Source organism: Hoplias malabaricus, chromosome 2 (genome assembly GCF_029633855.1).
Source record: "Hoplias malabaricus isolate fHopMal1 chromosome 2, fHopMal1.hap1, whole genome shotgun sequence".
NCBI lineage: Eukaryota > Metazoa > Chordata > Actinopteri > Characiformes > Erythrinidae > Hoplias > Hoplias malabaricus.
The window spans coordinates 7,119,288-7,132,152 of NC_089801.1; the positions used below are offsets into that span (position 1 = coordinate 7,119,288).

General features: G+C 43.4%; 1 protein-coding gene across 2 annotated transcripts in view; it reads left to right on the top strand.

The window, feature by feature from the left end:
* The window catches only part of slc35f3b (solute carrier family 35 member F3b), a 73,624-nt gene extending 61,164 nt beyond the window's left edge, over positions 1–12,460 (top strand). For both annotated transcript variants that reach the window (XM_066662087.1, XM_066662088.1), the window contains 6 exons: positions 533–875; positions 3,151–3,370; positions 8,610–8,735; positions 9,862–10,054; positions 10,206–10,295; positions 10,423–12,460. In XM_066662087.1, coding sequence (XP_066518184.1) covers positions 533–875; positions 3,151–3,370; positions 8,610–8,735; positions 9,862–10,054; positions 10,206–10,295; positions 10,423–10,661 — 1,211 coding nt within the window. In that variant the 3' untranslated portion in view covers positions 10,662–12,460. The remainder of the gene's footprint in view (positions 1–532; positions 876–3,150; positions 3,371–8,609; positions 8,736–9,861; positions 10,055–10,205; positions 10,296–10,422) is intronic.
* The last annotated feature ends 405 nt before the right edge of the window (positions 12,461–12,865 follow it).

Consider the following 12,865-nt stretch of genomic DNA (forward strand, 5'->3'; position numbering starts at 1 on the left):
CAATGATTCCAGGTAGGCTCTGGACCCACCGCGACCCTGAACTGGATAAGCGCTTACAGATAATGAATGAATGAATGAATGAAATAATGGGGAGGGGGAGACACTGTGTGTGGTTTCCTTTCCTCCTGCAAAAGTTACATAGTGCAGTTTCTGCAGTGCTAAGCACAGAGAAGCAAAGATGGAGGCTCTATTCTCTCTAATACAGGTCAGTGGATCATTACAATAATTCTGAACTGGTCATTTTAAGGTAAAAAATAGTGTTCCTTTAAAGCAGCATGTGGAACTCACTGCACCATATAAGGTGGACTGGCACACATTTAGCAGCAAACTTCAGCTTCATGTAAATGTTCTTAAGCACATGAAACTAGATTTCCAAACTCATTACCATGGATATTTTGAGAGTGAAATAAACTGTGCACAGTTTCCCATTGAAAATAATAACTTGCGGCTGGCTCATGGTCACTATATGAGAAAATAAACCAGTTTAGATGAGGAACTGACCTATCTGTATGTCATCTTTGTGCTTGTGCAGGAGAGGAACGGCCGCGGGAGAACGTGGCAGGCATAGCGGATGGACAGCCGGCTGGAGCTGGAGCAGGGGTGGAGTCAGGGGCCGGGAGGCGGAAACTGTACTGCTGCATGAGAGTGACAGCCCTGCAGGTGCGGAAAGCCTTGTGGGGCGTGGCCATGGTGATGTGCGTGTGTTCGTCATGGGCTGGCTCCACACAGTTAGCCAAACTGACCTTCAAGCAGTTCGATGCACCTTTCACTCTCACATGGTTTGCCACCACATGGAACTGCCTCTTCTTCCCACTCTACTACATCGGCCATTGGTGCAAGAGTCCGGAGAGGCAGACGCCCAAGCAGAGGTTCAGGTAAGGGGTCAAAGGACATGAAATTAAACTCTCATAAAGGAACAGTAAGTCATTTTGACTGCCAAAACATAGCAAACTTGAATTTGCTTGAATAAACTAGTTTATGCTTCATAGAGTGGGTCCCCCACATGGGTATAGCCATGTTGATATATAGATCATTGCATTTGCTTTGTGCTTTTCATGTTCCATCCCCCTGTAAATGCCAGTCGTGTAGGAGCTAAGGGCATTTTAAACCTGTGCATGTAAGTCTGACAGGTAACTGACTTTCTGAAGGAATCCCTTTTTGTAGCTAGTGCTGTGACACTTCAGGGAGACACGGGGACACTCTCTGCTGTGTTATATCACTCTTCTCGCCTGCTGCTGTCTCACTGTGCTGTGATGCAGGGATAGCCTCGCTCTGCCTCCCTCCCTCAAGCCCATGTGTCCTGAATACTGAACAAGCTTCTTCCTTTGTTCAAAGTACCGTCTAACTCGCTGAGGGAAAGGCTTTCTTTATCACAGAGAACTGGTTTTAAGCCTTTTCTTCTTATATTCCCTTAACTAGAGAACATAGCGTCACTCTGCAAAGAAAACCACATCAGTATCTTTTCTGATTTTCTCTCTCTCTTTTTTTTACATCATTGGATCACACATTTTGACAGTGAACACTTTACACTGTAGGGTTGGCCAAGTTTAAAATAGATTTACAGGCCAATAGGTGTCAGAATAATAAGAAAGAATCACGGTAGAACATGGCTCTATGTTCCTTAAAAACATCCTTGTTTAAAAATATTATTAGCACACACTTATAAGGTCTATGTGTTACACAAACCTAGTCCTAGTTTACCAGAATCACATCAGGACCATGATTAAAAGAGACATTTTATGGGGGAATTAATTTATTTAGTGATCTAGAGCCCACCAACCCACACATTGTGAAACAAGACCACACAATATGTTGTAGGAGGCCTACATTTAAAAACATGGGAGTCATTTGGGATTTGTGCTGCTTCTTTCTTAGAGAGTGCACCCTTCTGAATTGTCCCACTTCATTTTCAAACACCGCACTGACCCCTACTTTATGTAAAAGCCCAGGATCAGAGCAAAACAAAGAACAAGCATTTAGAAACAGTAGTACTGATTAAATATGGTGAAGACGAGAACAAGAATGAAATAGATCAAAGTAAAAACAGCTAAAAACCAGAGCTTCTGATCCTTGCTCCTCACACCTGGGCTCTCGCTCTTTACATTCATTCATTCATTGTCTGTAAGCGCATATTCAGTGGGTCCAGAACCTACCCGGAATCACTGTGCGCAAGGCAGAAACACACCCTGGAGGGGGCGCCAGTTCTTCACAGGTTGACACACACACTTTTTAGTCGCCAATCTCCCTACCAACATGTGTTTTGGACTGCAGGAGTAAACCCATGCAGACACAGGGAGAACACACCAAACTCCTCACAGATAGTCACCCAGAGCAGGACCCACAACCCACAGCCTCCAGTTCCCGGGAGCTGTGTGACTACGACACCTACCTGCTGCCCTTTGCTCTGTACATAAAAGCTATTGCTACTATAGCACTACATGCATTTAACAGCATTTTATTACTGTCTAATACATGTCCTTTGTCATTGTATAGAATGCATCTGTCTCTTCATTCATCTGCTGGAATTCACTCTACTCTCCCCTGCTTAAGCGGGCCCTTGTGTTCAGTGTTGTGAATGACCCAGCGGAGCAAAAGCAGGTGGCAGAGTATTGCAAAGCAGAATAGATTATACACACTATAGATCCACTGTGACCTGCTAGATCCCCCTCACCACCAGAGGGAGAGACTGCTCCTTTTATATAATGAATGAAAAGGAGTATCATCTGTGTCTGCCCCTAATTATGAGGGTCTCTCTCACTGCCCTGTGCTCACTTGTGGGTTCACAAGGCTAGCTGGTAATTAGGTAAATTCACACCTGGGACTCCCTGTCCTCCTGTGCTCCTTGCATGTTCCATACTTTGTCCCTAGGGACCTGTCTCATGGAACTCAAGGCCTTTATTTATAAGGAGAGCTCAGATTTCTCCTATTCCCTGAATGAACCAGAACCACATTTGTCACTAAAATAGGTTTAGTACAGAATCTGATATTTAAAGGCCATTATAATGGTTGTTTTCATAATGTAAAGGTAAAGACTCAATTATTTCTCCCAGGGCAGTCTCTCTGAAGTTTCCTGAGCAGTTAATGAGCAAAGTATGAGCCGTAATAATTTGCTGTTGTCTGTTTCTCGATGCCTGTGCTGCCTGGTTGCAGGGAATGCTGTCGGTTCTTTGGCGAGGACGGGCTCACAGCCAAGGTGTTCTTCATTAAAGTGGCTCCGTTTGGGCTGCTGTGGATTATCACTAACTACCTGTACCTACAAGCCCTGCGCAAGATCAACACCACAGACGTCTCAGCTCTGTTCTGCTGCAACAAAGCCTTCGTCTTCCTGCTCTCCTGGATCGTCCTGCGAGACCGCTTCATGGGCGTCAGGGTGAGGACATTGACTCTGTATTTGAAGCATTTCCGCCAATGATTCTTCCTCGTATTATGAACCAACCATTGCACCTAAACATGTCTGCCTGGATGCATCAGAGATTCCGTACTAAGTCTGTTTAAACATGGCTGCCCCACTTTGGAGGGCATAAACTGGTTCGGTTCATTCGCGGACTACAAAGGGATTTGATTCAAAAACTCAGGCGAGTTGCGCCACGTAGAAAAAACAATAAAAATCGCTCTCAAATGCTTTTTCTACTTAATGGTGATTGAAAATGTTGGCTGCTTCTTCAAGACAAAAGCACACAAGGGAAGACACTTCTACCAGCTACAGTAAAGTGCAAACAAAATCAAGTATAAATCTTATAAGGAAAAAAGGTACACACCTGCCTATACTGTTTGTGCCGAAACAACACAGTTGCCTTTTTAATTATGCAGCAACTGAGGTTATAATGGTCAGCCATTATATAATTCATATTGACTATATCAAATTGCATTGTAGTCCCCTGAATGAACCAGTAGATATGATTTAAATAAAGTTTGGCATTGAATATCTCATGACGTTTCATGACGTAATTAAGTACCATATTACAGAAGATATTACTGATTTTCCAGTAAATAATCTGATTGGCTATTTCTACAGAACATAAAACCTGTTTTGGTTCTGTAGCACTTCTACAGGTGCAGAGTGTAGAGCGATTGAATGGATGCTCTTTTGCCAATGAATCATAAAGTACAGTAAGTGATGGAACAGGGAGCTTCCCTTTGCCAGCAATAAGTAGCATCCAGTCAAGGTTAATACTGAAGCATCTCTCATGCTGCAACATGCACAGAGCCCAGTTTCTGAAGGAATAAATCACTGCAGCATTAGTCTCCAGCAGAGGGCACTGAGAAGATTGCTGTTGAAATGGATTATGTAATCTCATCTCTGGAGATTTCTCGGCTTCTGTTCTGGGGAGGGATACATTTAGCAGTGAATTTAAAAGAGAAGGAAAGAGGCGTGTGAACAGTAGAAAACGGATGAGCTGCGTCAGCAGACTGGTGTGGAATTTGTTTATATTTCTTCATGTTATAAATGTTAAAAATGTACTTGTAGAAGGGTCTAAAAGTCCAGTTTTGGACCATAAACATATACAACGTTTTCCAGAATGACGTTTAATGTATACAGTGAATACAAATTTATAGCAACAAGGTTTATAACCTATCGGTCTTTGTCAGTGATGGTGGTTTTCGCCAGCGCAGCTTTACGGTGGTAGAGTCACAATGAAAACAGTGACGATCATACATTATTTTTTTACTTGGTCAGCAGTGAGAGCACTAAAACTGGAGAAGTGTGGGCAAAGTGAGAGGATTCCACATCAAGACAAACTCAACAACGATGCCAAGAACTGTTACTTGGATACACGGTCATCTTTCATTCATCCATTATCTGTAAGCGCTTATCCAGTTCAGGGTCACGGTGGGTCCAGAGCCTACCTGGAATCATTGGGCGCAAGGCGGGAACACACCCTGGAGGGGGCGCCAGTCCTTCACAGGGCAACACAGACACACACATTCACTCACACCTACGGACACTTTTGAGTCGCCAATCCACCTACCAACGTGTGTTTTTGGACCGTGGGAGGAAACCGGAGCACCCGGAGGAAACACAGGGAGAACACACCACATTCCTCACAGACAGTCACCCGGAGGAAACCCACGCAGACACAGGGAGAACACACCAAACTCCTCACAGACAGTCACCAGGAGCAGGAATCGAACCCACAACCTCCAGGCCCCTGGAGCTGTGTGACTGCGACACTACCTGCTGCGCCACCGTGCCACCACATTGTCATCTTTATTTATTTTTATAACAATATTGCTCTTTAAACAAGACCATAAAATTGGAGCACTGAACTTGCATTGCTGCCTCCAACCTCGTACCTGGAGATTACCAACCATTTTTTTAGAGTAAATGTGTGTTTAACTGTGAAAAGTTCCCAAACTATAAATCCCTTGGATGCCACGGCTGGGCGCAGGATTTGTTTATATTTCACCCAAAGGTGTGTGACTGCCAAGATAAGCAGGCTGTAATCGGGAGTCATTTTCTCGTTAAAGATTTCTCTCGTTAAAGTAACGAGAGAGAGTTTCATTGCAGCAAGAGATCAGTTGTTTAAAGACAGAGACTGATTAAACGAGTGGAATCAGGTGTGCTCTCCTTGTTTGGAGTGAAAACCTGTGCTCACGCTGTCCCTCTGTGTGCATTAAAGCAAAAGCTTAATACATTACAAATTTAGGCTATGGTGATGACTATGTTGAAGTCAATTATGGCGCTTTTCCACTGAGTGGAATCTACTCGACTCGGCACGGCTCTTTTGTTTTTCCACAACTGCGCCAAATCTGGTGCCTTGTCCCTGGAACCGGGTACGTTTTCAGTCCCAGCTCGCTCAGGGTTCCATCTGTGCCGAGTAGGTAGTAAATGCTGAGGTGTAAACCCTGCAGAGCGCTGATTGGCCAATCACCAGGAAATGCAGAGCTCATTCAAATCCAGCACAAACTCGCCGCTTGTAAAATCGCTTACGTTAAGTTTATTTTTATCGGACTCACAATGACAGCTTGTAACTTTACCTCAAGGTGTTTTGAAGAGGTTTATTCACTCCTTGAGCTGATGGCTGACGAAAATTTCCAGTGAAAGCTGAATGCAACAAGTAAAACTGATCTGTGAGAACTGGGCCATGTTTAGTCCAAAAAACTAAAACAACACGCAAATACACGATGAGTTAACAGCGTCTAACTTTATCACTGCCATTGCTGTGGTTTTCAAAGCCTGTTAGATCACCAGCTCCATTTCTCGGGGCAGCCCTGCCACAGCTGACTGCCAAAATGGCGGCTACGAAAAAACTTCTCGTCCCTGTGACGTCACTTTAAAAGCATGAAATCATAAAATATCTACAACTGCGATAGAGTCCAGTACAATTCAGAGCCCTAAATGTACTTAAGACATCTAGGGGGCAACCCCAGTAACATGAAAAATGACAACGTCCCAGTGACCGTTTGAGAATGTAGGGTATGGATCAGTGGTTACACACTACTCTTCTCCTCTTTCTTCTCTTGCTTCCTTTAATTCCACTGACTCACAGGTGTGAGGTGTGAGAAAGCGCACAATCCATGACCCATGAAAAACCACAGAAAAAGCAGCTGTGTCACAGCAAAACAGAAGTGACGAGGAAAGTGAGAGGAGCGTAGAGTGGGAGAATGGAAATGAAAGAATGCCATAAAAACGTGTCTCTGGTGAGCTCACGGAGACCATTACTCTTCCTGACACATTTCTAATACCACACTAATCCACTCAGTGGAACCCAGCGTCATACCTATTTATCATCTAGGCAAACACACACACACACACACACACACACAAACATACATACATGTCAGAGGCCAGTTACAGTGGTCATGACCTTGTTGAGATACTGAGATGAGTGAGTTTTTGTGTGGGAGTGTGTGTGTGTGTGTCAGAGGGATAATACACATGGTAAATTAGACCTGAAATAATGGATATTAGTCTGGTCATGTGTATTGTGACTCATGAGGATCTGTGCACAAGTTAAAAGATGAATCCATTAGAGCTTCTTATTGGGCCGACTCCACTCTCTTGCTACATGCAGCCACAAAGTTTCAATTATCACCCTTAGTTCAAACGCTACACATGACCACTAAGGTTGCTGTGGCCACTTAAGATCCGATCAGCAACCAGCTCCCCTTAACTACTAAGTTTACTCAAGCAGCCCAGCCCATGAGTACCCAAACCACCCACTGCATTACTAGCTCTTCACAGGGTTCATCAGGTACATGCCCTTGTCTATGTTTCACTGAATTAAGCCTACGACACCTCCGAAAGTCTCAACAGTGACCCACCCCCCTCCAAGCTAGTTTTACAGTCCTACCTTACCCCGTAACCTCCCTGGTTACTAAGTCTGCACTTAGCCCTACTGGCACTGTTAATGCGAACTCAGTGCCACCCATTTCATGTGAACTGTATGTGCTGCATCACCAACAACCTCAATAACACCTCTGCAGTGTATTTACCCAAATAGACAAGACTTTTCAGCTGTATAACACTTGTTTGTTTGTGCCACTGGTACCACCCTAGACCCTTTTGACTGTCTGTAACAGCTTAAGTGTGTGTAAGTATGCTAGAGATATGAATATTAAACCAAGTGTGAGCCGGATCTCTTGATAAGTCTGAGTATACAAAGAGGAGGCTGTACTTCTTCAGAAGCACAGAAAGCCAGCAGCTGCATGGAAAACTAGGAGCTCTGTATGTGAACTGGCAGATGGTGCGGATTGGCCGGCATCACTGAATTAACTACAAAGCAGAATGTCATCTTCCCCACACAAGACTGAAGATGTCTGTGTCGTCATTAGAGCCTGCCCAATACAAAGCTTAACTCATTCAGTATTAGCTGGTAATATTAGGTTAAGGATTTGACTTTAATCATTGTACTTAGTCAATGTCATACTGATATTTATGAGGAACCTTAAATGAACTCCGATGCCCAACCTCTCATATAAATATAAATAAAATGGGGGCGATTTACCATACATTCATTCATTCATTATCTGTAAGCACTTATCCAGTTCAGGGTCGCGGTGGGTCCAGGGCCTACCTGGAATCATTGGGCGCAAGGCGGAAATACACCCTGGAGGGGGCGCCAGTCCTTCACAGGGCAACACAGACACACACCCACATTCACTCACACCTACGGATAATTTTGAGTCGCCAATCCACCTACCAACGTGTGTTTTTTTTTACTGTGGGAGGAAACCGGAGCACCCGGAGGAAACCCACGCAGACACAGGGAGAACACACCAACTCCTCACAGACAGTCACCCGGAGCGGGAATCGAACCCACAACCTCCAGGTCCCTGGAGCGGTGTGACTGCGCCCTGGCAATTTACCAGAGGGAATCAATTCATATATATGGTAAAAACTGATATATGATAAGTCATAATCATCCTCATGGGTCGGGCCGTTTCTTATCTTGGGCCTTATCATGGCCTGAAATCATCCAGATTTTTTGTTTGTGCTGTGATTCGTCAATCATCTTTTATTGCACTGGCACCATATAATCACAGTTCATTTTCCAGAGTGCTTCAATGAAGCATGTCCAGAGTTTATTACCTCTGAATTAAGCGAGTGGCTAAACCCGTCTTTCTACTGGTCAAAATGGCAACTATCGTCGTTTTGTCTTTCACAGATTGTTGCAGCCATTTTAGCCATCGCAGGCATCGTGATGATGACGTATGCAGATGGATTTCACAGCCATTCAGTGATTGGCATCACTCTCGTTGTGGCCTCCGCTTCAGCTTCTGCCCTCTACAAGGTAACAATGCCAGTAAAGGAATTAAATAAGTTTACAGATGCAGCTATTCTCTGTTAATTGTGACAGTACTCAAGATGTGTAGCAGTCTGACGTTTTTCCACAAGGGGGAGCATGCACTTGTGTATTTAGTTTCAAGAAAAGTCATGCACCCACATCAGCAGGAGCTGACAATTTTGTATTTACACTCTTTGAAATGAAACACAGTGTATTACCATAAATGCTGAGTCACTTTTGTTTGTGCATTAACTAAACACAGGATTAAAGATCCAATCTGTATCAGACCATGTGAATTTATTCAGGGGACATCTAACAAGAAAATGATGGTAATTATAATAGTATCCAGGCCTGCTACACTGATAACAGCAGGAATATCACTGTGACCTCCAAACATGTTTCACAATAAGACCTGTCCTTATTGATTGTTGATGTGCTGTTCTCTGACAAGTCTGAGCTGGCGGCAGATCTGTGAGAAAGGTCAGATGGGAACACCATGTAAATCTAGACTTACACTGGCCGCTGTTTTCTGTGTTATTTTGTAGGACGAGGAGAGATATTTGAGGACTTTCTGTCATTCTTCTTTTTTTCTTTGTGTATATATAACTACAGGGGTTGGACAATGGTTTAGGGCGTCCTTTAGCGGCCAATACAGCGTCAATTCGTCTTGGGAATGACATATACAAGTCCTGCACAGTGGTCAGAGGGATTTGAAGCCATTCTTCTTGCAGGATAGTGGCCAGGTCTCTACGTGAAGCTGGTGGAGGAAAACGTTTCCTGACTCGCTCCTCCAAAACACCCCAAAGTGTCTCAATAATATTTAGATGTGGTGACTGTGCAGGCCATGGGAGATGTTCAACTTCACTTTCATGTTCATCAAACCACTCTTTCACCAGTCTTGCTGTGTGTATTGGTGCATTGTCGTCCTGATACACAGCACCGCCTTCAGGACACAATGTTTGAACCATTGGATGCACAAGGTCTTACTGGTGCAATGTGCAGTTAATGAAGATTGTCCACCAGGCTGCTCCAATTTAGCCATGAAACCTCCCACACTACAATGACAGGTGTTTCAGTTTCACTGTCTAACCCCTGTGTATATATATTAACATACTCAACGTTTCTCTCTCAGGTGCTTTTCAAGCTAGTGCTTGGCAGTGCGAAGTTTGGGGAGGCTGCTCTGTTCCTCACCATTGTTGGGGGAGCCAACTTCGTCTTCATTAGCTTTGTGCCAGTTATTCTATACTTCACCCACGTGGAGTATTTTGGGTCTCCTGAAAACATTCCGTGGGCCTGTCTCTGTGGAGTATCAGCGCTCTTACTAGGTAAAACCTACCTTCACCGTCATTAATCCACAGTTTCTTAAAACAGTATCGAAGTTTTCATTGTTCTTAGCTTCGTCAATTTAATATTTAAATTAAAAAAGGATACAGTGAAAACACGTTTTTGTTTGTATGTTCTTTTACTTCTCCCTAGCATTCAACATCCTGGTGAACTTTGGCATTGCTATTACATATCCAACACTGATTTCGCTTGGAATTGTACTGAGCGTTCCTGTTAATGCAAGTAAGTACATTAGTATATTAGCAAATGTTATGTTTTAAAGTCATATAGATATTTAGTGGATCCAAATTGTAAACAATCACGTGAGAGATTCTGGAATAAAACTGTTTACCCCTCTTGTGTGTGGCAGTGATAGACCTGTACACCTGTGAGATCCACTTCAACACGGTGCGGCTCATAGCTGTGTTCATCATCTGCCTGGGCTTCCTGATGCTGCTGCTGCCGGAAGACTGGGACCAGTGCCTGATTCAGCTGAGCTCCAGACTGCGCAAACGCGAGCAGCATCCCGAGCCAGTGGAGCCAGGAGTCGGATCCAGCCTGAACTGGAGTCGAAGGACCCGGACGTCCATGTCCACATTTGCCCACTGACTCCAACAGTGGTTCGTTCTTATCAAAGCGACCGGGGGTTCCAGAAAATATCGCCCAAAAATTCTAACAGTACTAACTAGTGGGGACCACTTGGCATATTTATAGATCTTATACTAATGCTAACGGGCTCACACTGGCACTCCTGCACTGTTAGCATGTGGAGAATCCTCCAGTACGTTCCCTGACCAGCTCTTAAGGAGGGGGCTCCATCAGCATGGCTATAGGACTTCAAACATTACAAAAGCAGTGGAACGTCTTCTCACCTGCTTTTTCCCACTGACCTCTCATGAGGAAAATGGATCAAACCTTCAATTCTGTTTAAAATAAGAGTAGATGATAAACCCCCTCCTTTCTGTTAAACCATGTCTTACAGATGTGTCAATTATAGTAATTTACGTGTGCATAAATGCTACTGAATGTTGCAGAGCTGAAGGAATATATTTAAATAATTAGGATCACATATGAAGTACAGGAATAAAATCTGGCCCTTCCTTCTATTTTGACCTGAATAGGAGCACCTGCTGTCCTCTACGAGGCTGTAATCCATCTTAGTCTTGTGCAATAACTGCCTTCTGCAGCCTGTAAACACTGTTTCAGACATAGCCATCAGTGCCCTCAGTGTCCAGCCTTGTGCAGTGACTGCTGCAGAACATCAAGAGTATCTGGAATATTAAACTGAGGTGAGCAGCAAACCTATAGACGCTAGCTAGAGGTCAGTAAGACCTTCCAGCTATTGTGATCTTCTCTTTCCAGCCCATAGAGAGTCTTTAGAGCTTTGAGTATGGCCTTAAGTACCCTGCCGCTCCATCGTCAACAGAGTCTGCCGTGCACTAACATCTAACATTTCACTAACGCCAAACACTGGGGGCTGATCCTCACCAGCAGTGGAGCAATGGAGCTTGGCCGTGCTATTCTCACTTCAGCATCTACTGGAAGTGGAGTATGATCTACGCATGAACCAACACTAAAGCACTTCTGGAACACTAATAACAAACACTAATCTCCAAACATGATTTTAAACCAGTGCCAAAACTGAGGACTAATGTCTTATGGGTATCTACAGCCCAGAGTGCTCCCCATACCTTCTTCCCCACATGGTTTCTCTCATGTTGGCTGATCATGGACCAGGATCTCCACTGAAGGAATTAGGAAATCCCGGCTGTTTACATCAAAGTCGTTCTGTACAAACTGTCACTTTTTTTTTTTTTTGCTCAAGTATGTGTTAACCACTGTGAGGCTACTTCAGGGTCAGGTGGCGCCACCACAATGTAAACGGGCATTGCCAGAAACTTGTGTCTGCACACAGAGAAGACGTCAAATCGTGGGGCCATGTCCGCCTTGTGAATGTATGACCATTTCTGAAACACACACCTACACAAATGTGCTTTTTTTGGGAGGGGTTGACGAGCACTCGTGCCGTCTCCCGATTCACAGCGCTTCTTTTGCACTCATGAATTTCAGATATTCCCCAAATATGACTTTTCAGTGCATCATATTGTGTTATGTTTTTTTTGGATTTCTGCATCCTAAGGACTATTCAATCGAAAGGGAAAAGTGAGTTGACACGAAAGGCGCATGTAGAAATTACAGGAAAAAGCTTGCCGTCAGCTTCACTGCCTTTTCTTTAGTTTGCAATAGAAATCATCAGCACTGTCTCCTATTGTCATTGTTCCAATGACAATAAATATTGTATTCCTCTGGAATTATTGCTAGGAATTATTGTAAACCTTTGTAAGGAATGACAATTTTTACACTGAAATGCAACATACGACGATCACATTTGAGGAAAAATGTAAACATGAATAAACAAAAACTTCATTTATTAAACCAGCTGTGTTTTGTTTCCTCTCACCACACGCCAGGTTGAAAAGCATGAGGATATTCAGTAGTGATTATATATTTAACCAGGACCCACTGCCATTATTGTTTTGGAAAAATATACCTCCTAACATTTTATCTTCATTCAGTTATTACTTTAAATAAAATTAAACTTAAAATCTGCCCTATTCCAAATTATTTAAAAAAAAAGGAAAAAGAAATAATTTTACCACCACCAAGTAGCAAACAATATTTATTAAATGTATTATTTATTATATATTTGCTTTCCTTTATTAATAAGGGCAACTTACAGGTGAAAAACAGATCACTTTGTAGTTCTTATTAGTTCCAATATGTTCTCAGCATTTCTTTTTGGACCCAACATT